At 22.6% G+C, this 24,739-nt stretch overlaps 1 protein-coding gene across 5 annotated transcripts in view; it reads right to left on the bottom strand.

Moving 5' to 3' along the window:
• LOC145841728 (uncharacterized) overlaps window positions 1–20,352 on the bottom strand; it is a 45,231-nt gene extending 24,879 nt beyond the window's left edge. For 4 of the 5 annotated variants that reach the window (XM_082949078.1, XM_082949082.1, XM_082949081.1 and 1 more), the window contains exons 1-4: window positions 20,322–20,352; window positions 17,174–17,225; window positions 16,053–16,123; window positions 6,338–6,394 (exon numbers count right to left, since the gene is read on the bottom strand). In XM_082949078.1, coding sequence (XP_082805204.1) covers window positions 6,338–6,355 — 18 coding nt within the window. In that variant the 5' untranslated portion in view covers window positions 6,356–6,394; window positions 16,053–16,123; window positions 17,174–17,225; window positions 20,322–20,352. Of the gene's footprint in view, window positions 1–6,337; window positions 6,395–8,188; window positions 8,207–16,052; window positions 16,124–17,173; window positions 17,226–20,321 lie in introns of all 5 variants that reach the window. The other variant, XM_082949079.1, reaches the window with a different exon arrangement.
• Between the last annotated feature and the right edge of the window lie 4,387 nt (window positions 20,353–24,739).

Below are 24,739 nucleotides of genomic sequence, written 5' to 3'. Positions count from 1 at the left end.
AATAAAACATAGTTTAAATAATAAATTAAATAGTTAAGCTAATGATTTCTGAAAAAAACAAGCTGTATTGATTTATTAAATTTATTTTTCTCTGTAAACCTTGAATTTTAGTCTTATTATTAAAAACAAACTTTCTTAACAAAGGTTATACCAAGTTACATTTGTCAAAAAAAAAATCGGCAAAAGTTTACAGAACTTAAATCTGGATTTTCTTATGCCGTGATACAAGCTCAAGTTAGTATAAAGTTTGATCATTTCAATCATAAGACCGAACACCTTTGTAAGACTGAGACCTGAGTTTCGTTCATATTGAAACTTGTTTGTAGGACGCAACCGAAAGACCTGCAGTCGTCAATCTAAAAACTGTTTTTCATGTTTTCACATGAAGGTAAGGTTTGCTGGTAGTGATATGTGACATTATGTAAAACTTAATATATATATATTGATTGTAAAAAAATTATTTGGTTATAAAATCGACTCATATTTATTTTGGTTGTTCTTTTGTTGTTATTAAACTGTTAAATAATGATGTCAAATTAATTTTTTTTATGGTTACTTAATACAAAGTATTTATGTTATAACCTAGGCACATAAACAGATGATTTAAGTTACTAACAATATAAATAAAGTTTAACATACTAAAATGAAAGTGTTTTAGTTATTTTAACAAAAATATAAACTAAGTTTTCGACAAAAATCATTCTTTAAAATAAATAACGTAGACTAGAAACTATCAAAAAAGACATGAAAAAAGGTAACAGCTATACTTTTTTGTAGATGTTGGTATTTCTGAAAGAATTCGAGTTTTGACATCATTTAAAGCTATATAAAAAAATGAGTTTGTGTTTCGTTTTAACATTGATAACTAAAAATGCGTTACTTTTCTTTGGTTTAAGTCACTGTGGTGCAACTACAATTCCTTAAGTATAAAATAAATTTATAAAAGCGTTTAGTATGTAAATTATTAATTATTATGTATAAGTATAGTTGAAAAAACAATAACATAACTTCATGCTTATTTAGAAACACATAAATAAACTATGTATACATTGTTAACATCAATAAACTTTCTAATCAATATAAAGGAACAAAGGCCTATAAAACTTAAATATTTTTTGAAAGATGATTGTATTTTAACTTATCAACAACCTAATGCAGATTCAACAAACATGCGGCCAACAAAATAAAATATACAGACTGCGATGTTCTTTTCACCCAAAAACATGTTTTAATGATAATTTTGAAAAAGTTCTGGTAAAACACGTGCAATTGGGCTTTTTAACAACTATAAATTACTAGTGGTGAATTATTGCTTATTCTATGAAACTTTTAGTCAAAATTTGCATTTTACATTGATGAGTTTTTTAAAGAACCTGTATTGTTTTAAAAACTTTCTTATTACTTTTTCAAAGTGCACCATATATAAAAAAATATTTGAATACAAAATAATACTACTTTGAAGTTAAAATTATTATTTAACTTATATTTTTGTAGGAAAACCATTTCAGATACAGAATCTTATTTATTTTGTAATTAATTAAATAAAACAGTTGCAAAATTATTTTATATTTTGCAACATCTAACGATTGCAAACTATTTTTACAATAAATATTTTCCAATAAAAGTCCTTTTTAAAAACATATTTGTAACATTAGATATTCTTTATAATACTATAAAGTTGAATTTTTAAATAAATAAACTTGTTTTAAAATAATGCTAAATGTTTATACTTAAGTTTTTATTAAATTTAACTTACCCATAACTTTCGCCTCTGCTAAGTTTATTGATGATGTGACACATTTTGTTGTAGGTACCATTTTTATAATAATTTAAGTTTTTTGTATAGAAATAAACAATTAAAAACAAGGTCTTAAACAAAAAGCATATTTTTTAGTTTGGTCTTGTTAGTTGGGATTGTTATCTAATCAACTCTTTTGTTTTCTAATAAATACAGCACCAGAAAATTTTCTTGAATATTTTACAATAAATTCTAACATTTATAAAACAACATGTACTATATGTACTACATTAAGTTATAAATTCAGTATTTTAATTGTAAAAAAAGTTGAATGTACTTATCTTATTAAAAAAAGTATATTTATATATAAAAAATAAAACTACGTTGTTTACAGTTTTAGATGTTATCAATAAAAAAAATAAGTTTAGTTATTTTAAATATAATTTGCAGTAACTAGTATCAAAATTTCTATTATAATAAATATTATATTTTAATTACAACTGTAAACTAGAAGTACTTTTTTTTTCCTTTGAAAAACAGAAGAGTAAAATTTTTGTTTTAAAACACCATATTTTGGTATAATGTTATATACTTATTAATAATTTCAAAATATATGTACATATTTATATTGTAAAAAGATTGTTTTAATCTAAAGAATAACCTTAATTCATTATACCAAATATTTTTAATACTTTATTTTGTCGTTCAATGAACAACACATGAAAGACTTAATAAAATTTGTTAATTAGCTACCTATTAAAAAACTTTACTTGTAAAAAACGGCATGTGTTAACATTTAATACTTTTCCAAATAACTTCAAAGTATATAATTTTGGCGTATTATTATTTATTAAAGCATCATGTTTAACTTAGTTTTAAGAATTTTTTACAAACAAAATCGTTGATGTTAGAAACAAGCAGTAAAGATGTTAAAAAATCTTGGAATAGTTTCAATATGTCTTATTTTATTTAGAATATTACGAATAAATCAGCATTTACATAGCCTTAAAAACCTCAGAAATTAACAGTACAAAACTTTTAAACTAATTACTACATCTCCTCATTTCATCTACTGTCATTAAAAATTTCAAAAAATATATATTCAATGTTTGCTATGAAAAATTTTGAAAAAGATGAAATCTTCTTTGTTTTTGTTTGATTGTATGGATTTTGATTACTTGTATATTACTAGATAGTACAACATCTTAGTAAATTTGTTACACCTTTTAATTAAAAATGTTAAATAACATTTATATGTCATTTAAATGGGAATGGGTCAAAATTACACGAGAATAAAATTGCAGGAGGGAAATAAATTGCACGAAGACAAATTTGCATGAGAGCACAAAATATCACGAAGACAAATTTGCACGGAGGGTCATTTTTGCACAAGAGTAAAGGCAATATTAAATAATATTAAAACAAAAACAGAAAAAAAAAAGTAAAAGATAGATTAATAAAAAAACAAAATGAAAACAAAAGTTAATGACCGAAGGTAAGGGTTAGGGGTAACAGTAATAATAAAAAAAATAAAAAAGTATCGAATAAAAATCATTATAAAAAAAAGAGTAAATAAAAATTAGTTAATTAAACAAAAAAAAAGCTATCGACCGAGGGTAAGGGTTAGGGGAAATAGTGGTAGTAAATAGAAAAAAAATTAAAGAAATAATAATAATTAATAAAATAAAATAAAAACAAGTTACCGACCGAGGGTTTGGGGTTATAGTGATAGTAAAGAAAAAATAAATTAATTTTAAAATATGTATATATAAATTAATTTAAAAAGATTTAACCCGTGCAAAATTGTCTGTTCGTGCAAACTCTTTGTGCAATTTTATGCTCTCGTGCAATTTTTTACGCTCGTGCAAATTTGGCAGCTACCCCATTTAGATAGACAAAACTAAGCTTAACAAATAAATAGCTAGTAACATTAAAACGCATTAGTAGAAAAACAACTTAATCTCTCAAGAATTTAACTGATTCAAAACTAAAACATAATTGACTACTAACTTTTTATCTTTATTTAATATCACTCAAGTTATTTTTTCCTACCATCTATGGACTTGAAAAAAATAAAGAGAGTTTCAAAAAAACAACACTTTTGATATAGAGTAGATAAACAAACATGTTTTAGACTTATAAATTGCATAAACAAAAAATAAATACAAATCAAGAAACTTTAAACTTTGTTTATATCTTAGACCGTTTATTTGAGTAGTTGTTTTAAGTTACTTGTATAGTTTTAGTAATCGCGTCACAATATACGGAGCGTCAATTTTGCAAAGGTGTCAGTTTTGCACGAGTAGTCAACTTGGCATGAGTCGCCAACTTGACACAAAGCAGTTTTGCACAAATAGTCATTTTTCACTGCGTCATTTTTGTACTAAGTCTCGTTTTCCCGCCGTTAACTTACGTAACAAAAGTAAATTAAATTAAATGATAATTAATTGCAAACATGATAACTTGTAAAAAATTGACATACGTCAAAAATTCATCACTCGTAAAAAATGTCAATCTTTGCAAAAGTGACGACGTGCGAAAGTTGCTTGGTACTTTTTTGACACCTATTTATAATTTCGAATAAAACATTTTTTTTAACTTAGATTTTTAATAAAAAATATACTTTTTTTTTTAACAATCACTTTTTATGTTCAAAAGAAAACTAACAATCACTTTTTATTACAAAACTCAAAAAATAAAGTTCTGAAATTTCAGTAGACAAGAAATCGGTAAAAAATAAAATTATTCATTTTTTTAGTGAAAAAATTAGACTAATGTTATAAATAATTATTAAAACTTCGACATTGTATTGTAAGGCTTAAAATAGATGTTTTTCATTTACACAAATAAGCTTTTGTAGATTGATTTAATATAATTATTATTCTAAAAAATTTTTATTTTATATAATTTCAGGCATAAAAACAAATACTAAACAAAATGTTATTAGAATCATTTTTAAAAGTCAGCACTAATATTGAGTTCAGTACGTCGTAGGTATATTTTGTTTGTGCTTACGTCTTTTTATAAGTTAAATTCTTTTTAACTTTAAATGTGATATTCTTCATAAAATTTTATCTAATGTTGTAAATATTTGACTAGAAAACAAAACTAGAAAAAAAAATCTTATAACATTTTTAAGATTCTTATAAAATTTAATCTTGTTCATTTAATGATCAATAGTGAAAAAAAAAAGTTGTCAAGTACTATGAGTATTTCAAAATAAAACTCTATTTAATAGTAAGTGTAGCAAACAATGTTTTTATAAGAAAATTTACAATATATCTTTATATACATAACCTTCGTAAAATTTAAACAGTAAACATTATAACAAATTGTTACCTGTCTGTGATTGTTAAAAAACCTTTAACTGGTTAAAGGTACAAATCCAAAGTTAAGATAATTTGTTGTTTTGTTTATATTTTAGTATAAAGTGATTTACACTTTATAAGAAATGTAGAGAAAAGTTAATGTTATACAAATTAAAACAGATACTGCTATACATGTTTTTTCTTTAGAGTAGTAATAATATCTACTTTTAAGTAAAAACTCTTTTTTATTTTATTGACTCAACAAATAATAGGAAAAACATCTCAACGTTTAAATAAGACCCATTTAATTTATACAAAATTTGTTTTGTAAAAAACTAAAAATTTTTATTAAACTTTTTTCCGACATTTTAAAATTATAAAATTGGATTGTTTTGTAGACAACTTAAGCTTATTAAAATAGCCACTTAACAATAAAATTCATGTTTTTAGATCTTTTTATTAATCAAAAGTAACATATTTCTGTTATTAAATAATACCTACATAACTTAATTTCTGTTTTTTCAAATGAAATTTTAGCTCTAGCACAAGGGTCGGTAGCCTTTTAAAAGTCGAGAATTAACTTTTTTTGAAAAAAGTTTCTTCCAGGTCATACTGCATAGAAAAAAGTCTTTTAAAGCCTCAAATATTTTATAAAGTTTTCTATAGGCCCCGCATATTTTATAATAACTGTAGTAGCAAACAAAAAGTTGTATTTCAGACTAAAAACTGATAAAATAAGCAATGTTAGAGCACTAATAAAGATTAGTTATCAAATTAAGGAACTAATTCTAAGCTTTTTGTAGGCCGCAGCTTTCCGACCCTGCTCTAGCAATTAAAGTTTATAATCCAACTTATTTAAAAAAAATTGAATAACTTAGAAAGATATAATACTAATAAACTTTATGTTCATGTTTTAAAATATTATCAAAGTTAAATAATGAAGCTTACTTTAAAAAGTATCGATGTTGTACAACTTAATTTAGTACAAAGTTTTATTGAACTTTGTAGTCTGAAAACCTTTTTAAAGGCTATCTTTTATAAAACATTATATAAGTCTCAATAAAAGTTAGTTTAAGAAATCATCTTTTCTAAAGCAATTTATGTATAATTCAGAGCTAAGATTTTGTTGTTTTGTTAAGTCTATATCATTAAAATACAACATACTGTATAAGTTAAACAATTTAAAACAATTAAAGGTTACTTAACCTAAAACTTAATAGTCAAAAAACTTTTAGTTTACATAAATTCAACAAAAATAGCATATTACATTTATTAGTAAAACTTGGCCCACCTTGATCACTGGTACCATTATGTGGTTGATATCTTCAAGTTACTTTTGAATAGTATCCTGTGATGAGAAATATTAAATAATACAGATTTGATGTAACTTATTGTATAGATATAGACTAAAATAACTAAAACTTCGCATTTCTGTCAAACCCTTCAATTTTCAAATGGTCACTGTAGCAAAAAAAAAAAACTTAACTTATTTTAGTACAATGAATTATAACTATTTTAAATGGTCCACACTTTTTTATCTAAACTTTTTTTACGGGGTAGCTGGCTGTCAAATTTGCACGATCGTACAAAATTTCACAAAGATACTTTTGCACAAGTGGATAAAATTACACGAAAATAAAATCGCACGAAGACACTTTTGCACGTAGGGCCACCTGTGCACGAAGAAGCTTTTGCACGGAGACATTTTTTTATGGGTTGAATTTTTTTTTTTTTAGTTTTTTTTTTTTTTACTATCACTGTTATCCCTAACCCTTACCGCCTCAGTCGGTAGCTTTTTTATTATGAATTTTTTATGAAAATTTTTATTACTTATTTTTTCATATTTGTTTTTACTACCACTGTTACCCCTAACCCTTACTCTCGGTCAGTAACTTTTTCTTTCTGTTTATCTATCGATTTATTTTTTAATGTTTTTTTAAGTTTTTTTTTTGTTTTTTTTACTCTCATGAAAAAATGTAGAAAAATTAACTCGTGCAAAATTGACCCTTGATTCTAAATTGTCTTCGTGAAATTTTGATCCGTCGTGCGATGTAGCCCCCCCGTGCAATTTAATAATGTCATGCAATTTAGTAACCTCCTGCAATTTTTACCTGTTTCCGTATTATGTAAGACATGACCCATGCACGATTCACTAAAATAATCTTTATTTGAACATGAATCCCTCATGTTATATTTTACTATTTATGTTTATAAAGTGTCTTTATATATTTTTTTATAAATTTTAGATTAAAGAGAAATCTCTTAAAGGTTAGACTTAAGCAATTAAAAATATATTATACCAAATTTATCTAAAAATATCTTTTCAATAGAACTAAAATTTTTGAGAACTTAAACATGTTGTTATAATGAACATATAACTGTAATTAATTATTGTGAGTATTAAGAAATAATTCAAAAATGTTAATGTTGTGATTTCTACATAAAATTATTTGAAAGAAACAACTTAATACTTGTTAACTATTAATATCTTACAGTTTTTTTAAGTGGTTTTGTGGGGTTCAAAGTTGCTAATGGCCTCAAAACACTTTACACAAAATAAGTTTGTTAATTTTTGTTTGAAGTTTACAACTACTTGTTTTAAAATATCTTTAATAAACTCGTTACTTCGTTCGTGAAAATTCTGGGCTAGTGGTAAAACAAAATTAGAATATTGTATTGTACATTTACCTATGGGTAAATTTTTAAGGAGCGGGTCAAATATGCACAAGACATTTTTTCACAAAGCATCAAACATGCACGAAGGGACACTTTATATGAAAACTTTTTTGCACGAAGAGTCATATTTAAACGAGAATTTAAAAAATAAAAATAAAAATAAACAGATTGATAAAAAAAAAAAAAAAAAAAAAAATACGGACCAAGGTAAAGGTTAGGGGTAACAGTGATAGTAATAGTAAAAAGGTAAAAAAAAACTAATGCAGTTTATCAATAAATAAAAACAAGAAAATAATAATAAACTAAAAACAAAAGAAAAAAAAAACTAATTAGACTGAGGGTAACAGTGATAGTAAAAAAATAAACAAAAAAAAAATTATATTAATTTAAAATAAAATATTTTTTTAACTCGTGCATTAGTGACCCATTGTGCAAATTCGTTCATTCGTGCATATTTGAAACTTACCCAAAGTTTTATAGGTGCCTTTCAAAATATAAACCTTTAGTTTTTGGAACTTTTAAGCTTTTAGTAAATTATAGATAATAAAATATGTTATTTTATTGTATATGTGTCAACCACTAGAAGACCTTACAATGTTTAATTTTTAGAGTTAATGTTATTAATTATAATACTTTATAGGCTTTATCGAGAAATTAACTATAACTACCAACTTTATTTATACATTTTGCAAAAAACAATGTGTTTGGTAGAGAGAAAATAAGTTATTTAGTATACTCATTTAAAACACACAAAGATATACTTTCAATTTTATTAATTTAATCTTTTTCTTTTAATAAAAGCAAAAATTATGAACTTATCTAAATAAATCTAAGTTCACATATCTTAAACTTTTAGTTATGTTTAAGATTTTATTCCTGAAATAGCAAATAAAACTATATAAATAATTTTTAAAACATAAGTTAGATAGTTTCTTTATTTTATTTTATTAATAACTTATGGTACAATGTACAGTACATGGGTTATCAAGTTAAATTTACTTCAGCCATACAGATTGATAAAGTTAAATCAAATATTTAGTTACAAAACTTTGTAATACTTTAAAAATAACAACTACATTACACTACCTGCTAACACTAATTTTTTTTTTAATTTTAGAAATGAATAAAAGTTGTATTTATTAAATTCCAATCTAATTGCTTATTAACTTTAAAAAAACATTAGTTGTGTATAAAGGTATAACATTTTTCTTTACTTATTTCTGATACTAAGGGTTAAATAGTTTTGTATGTATGTATCGTAACTTAATTATATTAAACCATATGGCTAAAGATTCTATTTTATTATCAGTTTTAAAAAAATATATTTTAATTTTTACTAATACTTTAAATATTTTTGTCTACAGATTAACAAAAGCTAATTTAACAGTGTCACTTTGAGCCTGATGTTTGTATAGAAAGCCACATTTGTTTTATTTTTTAAGAATGTACAAATTAAAATAATTTTCAAAAAGGTTTTTATGGAACTTGTTCAATTTCAGAATACTAAATTACTAGTAAAAAAACCTGACTTAAATGTTTTTTCTAAAGCCTTTTTATTATTTTTAGAACAGCATTATAAAATGCATAAAGGTTTTGAAAATAAATAGTAATTTTTATCCATTTTATCAAGGATCGCACAGTTTAATCATTAACTTTGTTAGATTTTAGTTTATATGCAGTTAAAAAAATTTTAGGATTTCTATACTCAAAATTTACAAGTTTTTTTTTTTCGAGTAAAATGCTACTTGTTTTAATTTCTTTTATTTTTATCCGTTATAACATGCTTCTCTTTATTTCAAAGTTAGACTTTAATTTAAATAATGTTTCTCAAAAACAGCTTTTTACTTTTAAGGTGGCATTTTAAGCAATCTGACCCTTTGTTTGCTAATGGTTAATGTCAAATCCAATAAAAGTGTAATATTTTGTATAAGTTGTAAAATATCAGCTGAACGGTGATTCCAAATAAAAAATGTAAAATTTTATACTTTTTTATGTTGTAACACATTTTACTATAGTTATTTTTCATCTTTCTAACAATCTTAGTATTGTTTTATGCATTTTCGATAAATAATTTTAAGAATCTTTAAGTTTAAAGATGCCATCTTTTAGTTTCTTATAATATAATAGTAGAAGATTAATTTCTAATATACGTAATATTTGTACTTTACTTACATGTTTGATATTTATTGAAATACTAAAGCTAACTATTCTACAGTAAATAAAACTATAAAAAATACTTTTATAAATACTGACTAAAAGTAAATAATTTTTTATACCAAACATTCTATAATATACTTATTGATGTTAACCTAAGTTTAAATTAAAAAACTCTGCATGCACTATGACCATTAATTATTAATAAACAGATCATAACTGGGTGTGCTTATTTATGTAATACATCTTAAATATTCCAAGTAAAATATTAGTGGTAATTAGTATCTTTTTATGTAATTTGTGTTGCTTATTTAATCCATATGCTGTTATTGTTACTTAATTTTTCTTATATCAGAAATTGTACTTTATTAACTTTTGAAAAATATTTAAGTTTAGTAATTTTTTTTTTTCCTCAGTTATGCTTATTACAATAACTTTTTCTACCAGATATTACTGTTTTAGTCATAAATTACTTGTCAAGCAAATATATAATAAAGTTTTAACTCAATAAATGTTATGCATTAAAGTGTTATTTAGTATAACAAATAGTGATTAAATATAGCATATTTTAAGAGTTAATTATAGTGTTTGAGTCATACCAAAAACGGTCTAAAAAGTAGCTAGTTCTCAATATTTGTAAACTTTTACAATGAAGCATTTAATACATGGAGCAGTGGTTCTCAACTTTTTCAAAAGGTGTGCACAACAAATTAATTGGAAAAAAAATGTGCACATTAGACTATATAAAGTTTAAATATGAAAGTCACATTGGTTATTTTTGATGTGTCTTGACATATAAATATCATTGAAAGAACAGTTATTTATTTTAACCAGCTTTTTTAAAGAAAGTGAAAATAAATGTGTTTTAAAAATCAATCTTCAGGGTGGCCACTGGTTTTTGAGAAATTTCTTTCAGGTTTTTAAAATTACACGTTTTTGGGCCTATTTCTAGTTTAAAGTTAAGTTTACGGTTAAAAATTGTGTCAAGAAGTATAACAACATTAAAAAGATACTGTAAAAATACTTTAGATATGTTTTTTAATAAAAATGATTCTGATGATGAAAAATAAATTTATCAGTATGACGAAATTTTCGTGTCAATTCAAAATTTTACTACTTAACATGTAAAAGTTATTAAAAATTTAAAGTTATTCTAAATTTTTTAGTGGTTTCTTTCCAGTTTTTTTTTTTTCTCAAGTTCCATGGTTTTTTTTGGACTTGTTAACTTCGAGGTTTTTTGAATTCCAGATTTTAGGCCACCCTGAATATTTCACATTAATAAAGTTTCTTTGCAGTAAAATAGGTATCCGACTGTGAAAAGCCACTGACCTAACAATTGCGTTATTAATTGCTGGTTTAAGTTGTTAATTCTGAGAAGGTTGCTATAGATTTGTTTTTGATAGAGTGTATAAAAGTATTTATTAATTTTTCAATTTTTCATATAAATTTTATTTGAAATGTTATTTTAGTATATTTTAATGTTTTATGAATCAGTGAGTAAAAAATAACATCTGTATTTATAACTTAGAAAAAGATATATTATGAAGGTTTTTGCTAAATAAGTATACTTATTATATGTATGAAAAAACTGTTTAAACTACTCAGATTTTTTGATATATTCTATATTTATTTCATTTGTGCATTTTTAGTTGATTAAAATTTACTAAATTATTTTAAAAAGAATAACTTTATTAATCTGATAAAAGTTTATTGAAAATTCAAATAAATTTATTTAAAATTATCTAATTTTTATATTATTTAAGTACTACCCTTTTATTGCAAGACACAAAAATGTTTTCATTTAACTTTTATTAAAAATTTAAGCGCTTTCGGAATTCACAAACTCCCTTGTCAAAAATAATAAACACTCAAGTTAACTAAACATAATATATATATATATATATATATATATATATATAGAGTGAAACTAAACCATTTGTAAAAAACACAAGTAATTAAAACGACAAGCAATTAGCAAAATTGGATTATTAGTAAACAAAAACTAATTAAACCAAAATGGAATATTTAAATATATTAATAGTTACTCTTGATCCTTTATCAGGGCCAAGCTGATTATTTATATTTGGCTGAAGTTTTTTAACTAGTAAAGTTTTGATAGATAATAAAACGTTATACAAATTCCACGTTTTAATAATTTGAAAACAATTATAAATGTTTTTACAATTAGTACAAAATACAGAATGTTCGATATGTTTAATTACCGCACTATTAGTTGGAGTCAATGTTACGAAGAGTTGTCTTTCAGTCTCACCAATAAATTTGTTGTTCAGATCACTTGGAAACGTAAATTTGTAGACTAAACAACTTTAGATAAAAAAAACTCTTTCCAAACCAAGTTAATCGATGACCAGATACAAAAGAAAAACAACTTTGAGTCAGAACTAAATGAAAATACAGATGATAATAAACATTAAATTACAATACCATATGTTAAAAAGACGTCAGAGAAATTCTCCAGAAACATAAAAGCTATGTTCGATAACATTGGAGTAAAAGTACGTATTGTATATTATACAGAAAAAGTTGGGAAATATTTCTCCCTCAAGGACTCAATAAGTCGTTTGTATCAAAAGTACTTTAGTCTACAAATTTACGTTTCCAGGTGATCTGAACAACCAATATATTGGTGAGACTGAAAGACAACTCTTCGTAAGAATTAAAGAACATTGACTCAAATTAATAATGCGGTATTTAAACAGGTTGAAAATTGTGCATTTTGTACTAATTGTAACAACATTTATAATTGTTTTGAATTATTAAAACGTGCAATTCGTATAATGTTTTATTATCTCCAGAAACTTTACTAATTAAAAACTTAAGCCAAATTTAAATAATCAGCTTGGTCCTGATAAAGGATCAAGAGTAACTATTAATATATTTAAATATTCCATTTTGGTTTAATTAGTTTTTTGTTTATTAATAATTAAATTTTGTTAATCGCTTGTCGTTTTAATTACTTGTGTTTAATTACAAATGATTAAGTTTCACTCTATATATATTATGTTGGGTTAACTTGAGTGTTTAATATTTTTGACAAGGGAGTTTGTGAATTCCGAAAGCGCTGAAGTTTTTAATAAAAGTTATAATGAAAACATTTTTGTGTCTTGCAATAAAGTGGTACTTGAATATATTTAAATCATCTATATCTGATTTATATTATTTATGTTTTACCTTTAAGTTTTATTTGATTGCTTTTAATGAATTCTTCATAAAACTATTTTATATTTATTCTTTCAAGACTTTATTATGCAAACTAAGTTTTGGTTAAAGACCTCGTCAGTGTTTAAACAAAAAATCTAAAAAGATATGTAACAGTCATGGAAATATTTTTTCAAATAATTAATTAAAACAAGTTTTTACTTAAAAACAAAACAAATTAAGTTTCAATAATAATGTTGAATTAATGGTCAAGTTTAAATTTTAGTTAAGTTTTAATACTTAAAGTACTTAAATACTATTTAAATACTATTTTTCATGACTGTTACATATCTTTTTAGATTTTTTATTGAAGCACAGCGAGATCTTTGACCGAACTTAGTTTGCGTAAAAAAGTCTTGAAAGAATAAATATATCATTTCTACTCTAGTAGTTGAGATCTCTTTTTTTGATTACTAAAAATCAAAACATATAATAAAACTATTTTTGTTTATAAAAATAATAATCAGGTAGGTTAAAGACTTACAGTTTGTAAATTATTATCATAATGTAAAACATATTTACAATATAATACTTATCTATAAAATGCTTAAAAACAATTTTAAACACTGAATTTATTAAAAGTATATGTACGTTTACTTGAAACATAAGTTGTATCTAAACATTCAAAACATGAAGTCTAGTTTTTTTTGCTGTATAATAACTGTTAAAACTAGTTTGTGTTGTACAATTTAAATTAAAAAGAATTTGAGAAAGAAAAAAATAGTAATAAAAAAAACTTTTAGTTAATTTTAATGTTTACATGTCAAGAAAATAAATTAAACTTCAAAACACCTGTTGCAGTTTCTTAAGTACATAAATAAATGAACTACAAAAAGATACAAGTTAATTAATCTAGGAAAATTATTTTTCAAAACAAATTTACTGGTCAACTTTTGAAACTGAAAGTAACTTTATCAGATATTTCTTTTTACTTTAAAAACCACCGACAACTACAATTTTTGTGAAAAACCTTTCTAACTTATAATTAATAAAAGACATATATATAAAGTTGCCAAATAAAATGTTTGTGGCAAATTTTCTCCAGGTTTTTAAAATTTCCTCCAGGTTTTTTAAAATACACATTTTTGAGTTTATTTTCAGATTAGATAAAGTATGAGTTAAAAACTGTTAAATAGTATAAAAACATTAAAAAGATGCTTTAAAGATACTTCATACCTGTTTTTTAATAAAAAAAAAATTAATTATGACAAAGATTTTTATCAATATAGTAGATTTTGTGTGTCAATTCAAAATTTATAACAACAAGTAACAATGTTTTAAATTCTAGGTTTTTTCAGCTTTTTTAGTAATTTTTGTTCAAAAGTCCAGGTTTTTCTAGGTTTTTGGCCTAAATTGTCAAATTCCAGATTTCCAATTTTTTTGAAACCGTGTACATAATGAATATAACTTACTACGCTTTATGAAATAACCTTGTTATTTAAAACTAATTAGTTATAAAATTTTTCATTTAAAATTTATTTGTTCATCAAAAATGTCTTTTAAAATCAAGCATTTTACAAATAACTTTAGGTAGTTTTAAAATACAAAAAAAAACAACTTTTTTTTTCCTAGTTAAATGATACTTACGAATCTTTTCTTTTTAAGTTCATAAAATAAGTTAAAAAGTTAGAGTTTTTTTTATGCATTTAATAACAAAATTAGAAAAACGTTGATAACAATTAGTACTTATTAAAACTATGTCCAGCAAATTAAACTCAATTAGCATTGTTAAGAAAAATTATCATATCTGACGTGTTGCTTATAAATAATACCAGTTTTAAAAGAAACGTTTTTGTAACTTTATTAAAAATAAATTGATGCTGTTCATTGATGCAAAAATGTTTCAATTAAAAGAAATTCTATGAAAGATTCAAATTAATTTTTATGAGTAGAAAATTATTGTTTTTTTTGAGATTTACTAATAATTTTTTTTTTCATATATTAAATAACTATTTAAAGATAAACTAAATTTCAGGCTCTAAAATAATGAAATTAACTTGTTCAATCAATAGAGAGTACAGTTAGAAATTGAGTTTTACAAAGTGAATTAAACTCTTTCAACGCGTTTCATATTTTTTAAAATAAAACTAATGCATAAGTAGTGTATTAGTGAAGGTTTGATAGAGTGTTTAAATTTTGAGTAACAATACATTTACAAAGCTGTATTATACAACAACTGTTTTTACAAGATTATTATACAATTTCTAAATTAGTACAATATTAAATAACCTTGCTTATCTACTAGCGCTATTTAACATAGTGCTTTAAAATGTTACAATTTGAATAAGACTTATATAATAAAACTACTTATCTTAATAAATGTGTAGCTATGAGTATTGCTTTGTAATTATCTAATTATATTTCTATAAAATAATCTACACTAGAGGAGTTTGCTTTTATATTGAAAAATACTTTTCAATGTACAACAAAAATATACTTTTTGTAAATACTTAATATTTTTTTTTAATAAATTTAAAACAAACTCCTACATAATGTTATAATATAATCATATTTATAACACGTCTAACCTAATAAAAACAAATTTGTACAATTTAAATATACAGTTATATCAATTTAGCTTATATCTACACTTTAACTATTTAGATTTATTTTAGATAATAACAAAGTTTTATACAATTATAACTTCTATCGAATTTTAATGCTTAAGATTTACGTTTACTTTATTGCTATTATTTATGTTTCCTGTTATGATTAATAAAACTTTTAGTTTCTATTTTTTTTTAAAACTAATTTAATAGTACATAGAAAACTTTAAAGATTTAGTAATTTAGAACTAGCTAAACTTTTTTTAATGGAGTTTAAAATAGTAAATTTTTTTTTTATTTGCGTGTGATGTTAATATTAAAACTTACTTTTTCATAAAAAATTGTAGAAAAAAATTGTCATTATCAGTATAACACTATAAAGTTTGTATGTTAAATAATATAAAAACTTACTAAATTACATTGAATCAGGATCGTTTATAATTCTTCACAGTTTATTCCTTTGAAATTGAGGTTAAAGGTTTCTGTTTATATTTAATTATATCAAATATAGTTTTTTTTAAGTTTATTTGTGTAGTTTTTGTATATTAATAAACTTAAAATTATTCAGTAATTTTTTTGTTAATAACTTTATGTAATATATTATTGAAAAATTAGTAACGTGCATAGAAATTTTAAAGACGATAGCCATCATTTCAGCCAAAAAGTTTTATAAAAACTTGATGATATTTTTAGATTTTTTTGTTGTTGAGAAGAAAGTTTAATTAACAAAAAGTATTACGCATAAACAAAAAAGACCAAAAAAGTTTTGTTAACAGCAAACAAATTATGTAAACAAAAGACCTTACAAGTGAAGTTCTTTTGTTAATAATTTTGCAAGGTTTCTAACAAAAAACAAAGTAAAATTTCCTGTGTCTTTTTAACCGTAAAAATATCACTAAATTTAAATTATATTGGATTGTAAAAGATATTTTTTATAACTGTTAAAACAAGATATGTTAGTTTTAAATAATTTTAAATATAACTCCAAGTCAAGATTTGAAAATTCAAAACGTTAAATTTTTAAATAAATAACAATAAAATAATTAAAAAATTTAAAACTACTTTTTTTCAATATTTTATTTAATTGACACTCTTTTGAAATGCGCAATAAAATTTTAATATATTGTTTCTTTAGTAAAACAGAAAGAAAAAGTAAAACTGTTTTGTCATTATTAAAACCAAGTTATTTTTTATAACTATACAGTTTATATATTTAAAATACAATATACGTCTTTAACTTAAAAAAAAATCCTTAAATTATAACAACATTATTTTTCAAACTTAAGATATAAATACACTCATTAATTTATCAGGAATTCATTTAGTCTGTTTAATTAACTCAAAGGTTTAGTATTTCAGATATAGTTGTTTTAAATGTTGTAAGTTTATAATAGCAACTCAAAAAAAAATTGTATTTTACTTCAGAAAAAAAACTTAGTAAATCACATTTTTAGATTAAATTAGTTAAAAGTTTTAGGTTTAAGTTTATGTAGAAAAAACTAATATTAATTATAACATTAACTTTTATAAACCTTTCAGTCGATAGAAAATTCTGTCGATTAAACGTGTTTCATTGTTGATTATCTGTTTAAAACGTTTTTAATATAAAACTTTTATTTTAAATTTATATAAAGTCATACAATATTAGAACTAAAGTATAAATATTTTTAGAAAGTTTGACTGTTTTTTTATGTGTTAACCGTACATATAATCAAAAAATTTATAAAAGAAATTTTAGTGAAAAGATCGTTATCGGACTATCAAGAGACCTTATTGAAGCCAAGTTCATAATTCTGTGGATTTTTTAAGTATTTAGATTTCAAGTAAATTAATATTTACTGAGTAGTTTTTTATTGTAACCATTAAAAAGTTTTGAAAAATAATCTATTAAAAATAAAAAATATCTGATGAGACTTATTGAATTAGGACAAGTTGTCAAACAAACTGCTCTTTACTGTCACCAGACGGATTAAATAATTTATCACGGTCAAGTTCAAATTACGTCATTATTTAAATGACACAGCTACAGTTTCCTATTTAATCCCAAATTTTTGTAGTTTTTAATAAGTGTCATCATATAAATTTAAATAGTTTTTAATGTATTGAGTAGTTTTCAAATTAAAAAAGCGATAATATCTCTTTGTAGTTTATAGATTTTTTATATGAACTGATTAAGGTATGAGAAGTTTTATTTGTGAAGTGGACCACAATAATATCTTTAGTAGACTTATTTTGAATATTAGTACATTAAATTTAAATCATGCGTTAAACATCAATAAAGTGCAAATAGTTATAACATTATTGTTTAAAAGCGCTCAAGTTTATGCAACATCGTAATGTGTTCGACTTAAAACATTTTCTAAAAGAGTTTATTATAGTTTAATTTAACTTCAATAATTGTAACTATTAAAACATTAAACTAATAATTATGTGCAGAAGTTAACAAGAAGTTAAAGTGAAAATTTAAAAGGACTTTAAAAAATTCGGTTTAAAATAAATTTTTTGATTAAGTTTTAAAAGTAACCAAGTTATTGAAATATAAAGAAAAGAGAAGAAGCAAGTTTAAAATATTTTAATAAAAATGACATGTAAAATTAGTAAAAAATGTTTTACAGGTTTTAAGTTACTGAAGACTAATAAATAATCTTAACTTCTGATAAATTTATAAAAAAACGTCCTAAATACGTTTTGACCATGTTCTTTTATTTTAAGACTTTTGGTGTTATTTCAACTTTTTAATTACATGATAGTAAAATTTTAATAAAAAACTTTATGAAATGAAAATATTTTACATTTCAAATATTTTTTACAGTGGACTCTTGTCTGGTATACTTCAATTTACTTCAAATATAGTAATTAGTAATCTCTACTGTCTAACATATATGGTTTAATAAAAACTAACATTTAACTTAGTCTACTATTTAAAGACACGGTTTGAATTACTTATATACGGTATATATTGCAAACCGCACAACTTAAAGAATAATTCATAGCATCGATATTTGTGAATCTATTAAGGATATCTAGTGAATTTTTCAAACAAAAACATCCTGAGTCAAAAAAGATCCTGAGTAACAAAAAAAGGTTTTATAAACAAAAATTCTCCTGAGTAGTATAGAAATTGTCCTGAATAATAAAAAGTTTTCTGAGTAACTAAAAAACATCCTGAGTCACCGAAAAGTGTTTTGAGTACCTAAAAGTGTTTTGAGTACCAAAAAGTGTCCTAAATAATAAATTTTTTAATAATTTTAGTCTTAAAAGAGTTATAATTGAGCATGTTAATGTTTAAATATATAATAGAAGTTTAAATAATTAAAAAGTACTATAATTCTTCTAAAAAAAAATAATTCAATGTATATTACTAATAAAATCCGAAGTAGTACCTTAGTTACTGAAAAACCAATAATATATTTACCGTTACTTAATGTAATTTCTACTTTTATCGTTTAATTCCAAATTGTTCTAGCTGGCCAGAGTTTTATGAGTTTTCTTAGTGAGTAACAACCGCTTTTGAAAGTTTTGAAATAATTTAAAAGTTATATTTTTATAGAAACCATATACTTATTGCAATGGTAAAAGAAATTTACAGCAGATAAATAACTCTTAAGTAACTCTACTTACTGATAAAACACATAATATATTTAAACTCACTAACTAAATTAAACTCCAATATATTTTGGATTAATATTTGAAAAACTATAAAGATTGGTACTAAAAAGGTTAGTTTTTTATAAATTGATTATAGTTTATATGCATAGTTTTTTATAAATAGGATGAACATATTTTGGAATTAAAGATATAGTTCTATTTTAAAATTAAAATAATTTTCCTGGGAGTAATGATAATAGTATTGTTTCTTATAAAAAATTTTCAACTAGTTGACAATTTCAAGTTTTAGTTTTATACTTTTTGTACTGGTTTAAGGAAGAAAAGAAGATTTAGTTCAAACTAAAGCATATAGAGGTTGAAACTCTACAAATTTTGTTAAGTCTGAGATATTGACTTTACATCAGTTTTTACAAATAAAATAAAACATTTTGATATAATTAAAAACTTATAATAAAAAGTGAAAACAGTAAAAATTATCTAAATTCAGCCAATTATCTAAAAACATAAAAAATTATTTAAAAACTAATTGACTTTTTGTACAGTTTAAACTATATTTGAACAAATGGTGACATTTTGTTTATCGAAGAACAAAAAAAATACTATTTAATAAAATAAACCCTTAGTAAAAATAACTATTAGAAGTTAAAATGTTAATCTATTTTAATTTTTTAAACTTTTGCTCGCTTAAATGATGAATTTTTAAGAATTAAAACAAATTTTAATTAATTTATCCCATACACTTTTGTTAAGTTAATGAATTTTATTGTATTTTTCAATAAAAATGCTATATAAATTAGATGTTTAATAAGCTTAAACGTTTTGTAGACATACAACTATACATTTGTTGAGGATTTTATCAAAAATAACAAAGAACAGTTACTTTTTTATGAGCATTTGACTTGTTTGTTTTGACAAATAAGCTTAAATTTAAAAGAAAAAGTCAACTCTAACATAAAAAAACTTAAAATTTTGTACAATTATACAGCTTTTTTAATTTGTGATCAATTTAGTTCGTTTGAAACTACTGATATCAAAAATAAACTACATACAAATAAAAATAAACAAACTAACAAGCTACATGATATTGATTTGAAGATTGCTGTGTGTATTGGTATTGAGCAATGGTGTTTACAAATTCGCCCGGCTGGACACATATTAAAATATCAACGTCGGGTATTTTTCAACCACAATATCTGAAACATATTTCACTGAAATAATTATACATGTTTGTAAGCTAAACTATTAAGAAAACGAGATTTGATAACTTTTAAACGAATATAACTACTTTTTTCACATTACATACTCCAATTGAATAAAAAAAAAACATAAAGTTTTTACTCGGAGATGGTATTTATGATTCAAGTTACCCGGAAAAATTTAGTCTGGTTAGTACAAATATTTTACTTTTAATAAATTTTCGATTTTTACGTGTAATAAAGCATTTTCTGCCAGTAAAACATTTCCAAATATTTAAAATAAGCATTGTGTTTTTCAAAACAATTTTTTAAGTATAAAAACATAAAATCGATAAAAATTTATTGAAACAAAATATTGATTATGCGAAAAAACTGCAACACAAAAATCTGATCAAGTTATATTATTAGAAAATTTTAAATAAATTCTAATAAAATAAAACAGAACTAGTATCTAAATTATTTTTTCGAATAAATTTCATATCTAAATAATTATAAATACGAATGGTTTCTATAAAACATTTTTAAAGTGTATTTTAAAAAAATATTTACAAAGTATTTAAAAGAAGGATAAACTTTTTTAGCGCAAAAAAAGCCACAGTAAAAGCTTGCACAACAATGAACAATGAAATAATTACCAAAAAATTTTAGTCTTCTAATTAGATAATAGCAAAAAACCAACAAACGTTCGCTTCACATTATTTGTTCTAAATTTTGTGTATTTAAATTATTTAGAACATGGTTAACAGACATGTTTTCCCACATGCTTAATTTTAAAACACTATTTAAATAGTGTACCCGAAAATACTAACCTTTTAAAATCAGGAACTTTCATAATTAATTCTATACTAACAGAAATTTTTGGAAATTATTGAAAGCTGCAATCATAAGCTACTTTTCTATTGATTTTATTGAGATATGATTTAGCAAGTTTTTTATTTACCCTAAATTATTAAAAGAAGTTAATTATCTAAAACAGTAAGCTATACCCTTTGATATTTTTAATAAGCTACTTAAAAAGTAACGTCAAAATACTTATATAGATATAGATTTTTTTTAAATAAATACCTAGAGGAATTATACAGCATTTTATAATTTTTTAAATGTCTATAAAAACTATATATTATTTAACAAGAATATATAACTTTAATCTGAAAAGCTCTTTTTGTTGCAAAATTCAACTTGGAGTATTATTTTAAAATTGCAAAATCATACTTGAAATTTTTTCAATTGTAGTTAAGTAACTTTGATTACTTTTCTAATTTTAAGTAGTTAGCAATGTTATTACAATAAGTAATAAATTCATTAATTTTTTCCAACTTATTTCATTTAAAAAATGAAGTTATTTAACAATTTTGGTTGTACACTTTTAAATAAAGATTAGTACTACAACAATTTTTTTTAAATTTTTGAAAAAGTTTAAAGTTTATTATTTTTAATATTGTGAATGTTATGTAAAAAAGTGTTTTTTTTTGTAAAGAATATTAAATTGCAAGAAAACAAAGTACAATAAGAAACCACAACTTTGTTCAATAAGTCTCCACTATCGGCGTATCTTATTAAATGAATTATATATTTTTAAGTTTAAGCACAAATTACACAACATAAATACTGCAAAATAAGTGTATAACGTTAAAATTTGATTAAAAAACTTTTTGAGCATGAATTTTAGTTTATAAAACGAATTCTGTGTCAATAGTTACGAAAGTTGAGTAATAAATTTCAGAATTTATCTTTTTCTTTGGCAAGTTTTTAATCGTCAAAAAAAATATGCTTTTGAATTTGAAAAGACTGAAATTGAGTAAAAGTTTTATAAAACTGCTGTTTTTTTTTAATTATTTACTTTTCTAGCTTCAAGTTACTTTAACTCAGGTTTTTACTTTAAAGTAATATATTTATATTGAATTTTGTCTGTTCTTTAGTAACTTTATACAAAGATAAACAACAATTTTATTTATTTTTAAAATATAAGTCTTCAGTTTGTTTTTGTTTTACCACTTCGTTAGTTTTTTCTTTGAAACTATTTACAATTTGAACAACCTAAAAAAATTATATTTCAATTCAAACTCTATAAATGTATTCTATAAGTTAAAAAATAATAAGTGTATTGAATCTCTAAAATACTAAATTTTCTTGAAAACTTTCGGTATAAACTTATCTTTCTGATAACAACTTTCAATTGACGGTTAACTATTTTTATTGTTTTATATTTTAATGTAACTGTTTTAAAACTTTTGAAAACAAATAAATCACAATTGGTTAGAATTAAGTTTTTATATGTTTTATGAAACCTGTAAACTTTGTACTTGTACTCTTTGATTTTTGTTTAATCTAATAACATTTTAAATATTAACTCATTATTTTTGAAGAAAGTTCAAACATCACAACTTACCTGTATAAAATAATTTATTACCTTAATTTTAATTAACATTATTCCTTTCTTAAAATTGATTAAATTAAAAGCAAAATTGCTCTGTGTGACGTAAGCAGAACATTTGCTAATTTTATATCAAAATATAATTTCGCATGCTGCATAAATTCGCACTTTTAAAAAAACATTTTTAATTTTTAACTTAAAAACAAACACTTGAGATATTTTATTCACAAACAAAAGTTTTAAATTGTTTGTAAATCCTTATACTGGTTTACTTAATATATACAAATTTATTTCAAAAACAATCTACAAACCTATTTATTTATTTCTTATATGAATAATACTTTATTTCAATATTAAAATTGCTTATTAAAATACAATATTTCAAAATGCCCAACAATTTTGTGTTTACGTAAATAGTTTGCTAGCTTTTCATCAGAACATTGCAATATAAATTCACCATTCTTAAATTTATTAATTGTTTCAGTATTTATTACAAAAAGTTTTTATTGTAAAGTAAATCATAACGAAAATCAATAATACTCGTTTAAGATGTTTAACCCTTTCAACAATATTTTTGTATGATTTTTAATGTTGATACATTCTTTACGCTATAAGTTTTATTTTCGAAGAAAAAATAAGAAGTCTCTACTTTATAAAAGGAAAACAAATAAACATTTCATGTAAAATTTTGTTTTAATAATTATTGACAATTGTACTAATAACTAAAACTTTAACTTAGTATAAAATAGCTGGTGGAAATACAAAATTGCAAAATACTAAAAAATTCTTCTTTGTGACATAATTAAGGTAGCCTTTGTTAAAATTGGCATAATAACAAAGTTTTTCCTGTCATAAAGTTACGGACTTTTCAAAAACTAATCATGTTTTAGCAACTAGTTTAAAAAAATTATTTCTATATTTTAGACTATTTCAAAAATTAATAAAAAGTTGTTTAAGATGTTTCTAACTCAAAATTTCTTGGTATCCTGTAACTTTCTATTCTTAATATATTATTTACTTATGGTTTACGTTTTCTATAAATTTTTCCATGTACATTACTGTGTACAATTGTTGTAAATCATATCTTATTTATCAAAACTATTTATTTTGATAGTTAGTTTGAACTACTTAAAGTTGTTTGTAAATTTAATGAAAATTATGACCTAAAATTTTTTTTTTTTCAAATTACTCAAACAAATTTTTAGCGTTTTAAAATTATTAAATTATATCAGCTTTTAAATTTTTGTTGTAAAGTTTTCTTGTTTTAGTCTATCATGCTTTTATGTGATACAAAGATGCAAATATGTTAATTAAAATGTATTTTTAAATAATTATTTTGATACTTTGAACTATTGCAATTTATTTGTAACGAATATATGTAAAAGTTTATTTGTAAGAGTTTTTATAATTTTAATCTATTTATTGAGCATAAACGCGTTAAATGTTCATTTTTAATTTCAGTTATAAAAACTAAAACATTTAAAATTAATTACGGTCAGCAGAAATTTTAACGTCCATCAATAGAACTATTTTTTTTTGAAACAAATGCATTAATTGTTTTGTATAATAATTATAAATAGGAAATTGATGATATAAATTTTGCTTGGGTAACCTTAAAAGTTTAACCAATATTTTTTTAACTAGTTCAATTTTTTCTATTGTTTTATTAACCAAATTTTTTCATGAAAGGTATTAAATAAATGATTAAAAATCATTCGCTTATTATTGTTCAAAAAATCATGATATTTTCCAGTTTTTCTTATAAACTAAATTATAATAAATTAACTAGTTTAGAAGATCTGCTGCTAATGAGTTTAAACATTTTTATGAGTATTCTCTTACTTTTTACTTATTCTGATTAAGCAATTAATTGTCTTATTACGACTTATTTTTTAGCAGTTTTTCAATGTATAAAACAA

This window comes from Thalia democratica, chromosome 7 (genome assembly GCF_965202585.1).
Source record: "Thalia democratica chromosome 7, ktThaDemo2.hap1.1, whole genome shotgun sequence".
NCBI lineage: Eukaryota > Metazoa > Chordata > Thaliacea > Salpida > Salpidae > Thalia > Thalia democratica.
Note: the sequence above shows the minus strand (reverse complement) of the source record. Positions and strands in the feature narration are given on the sequence as shown.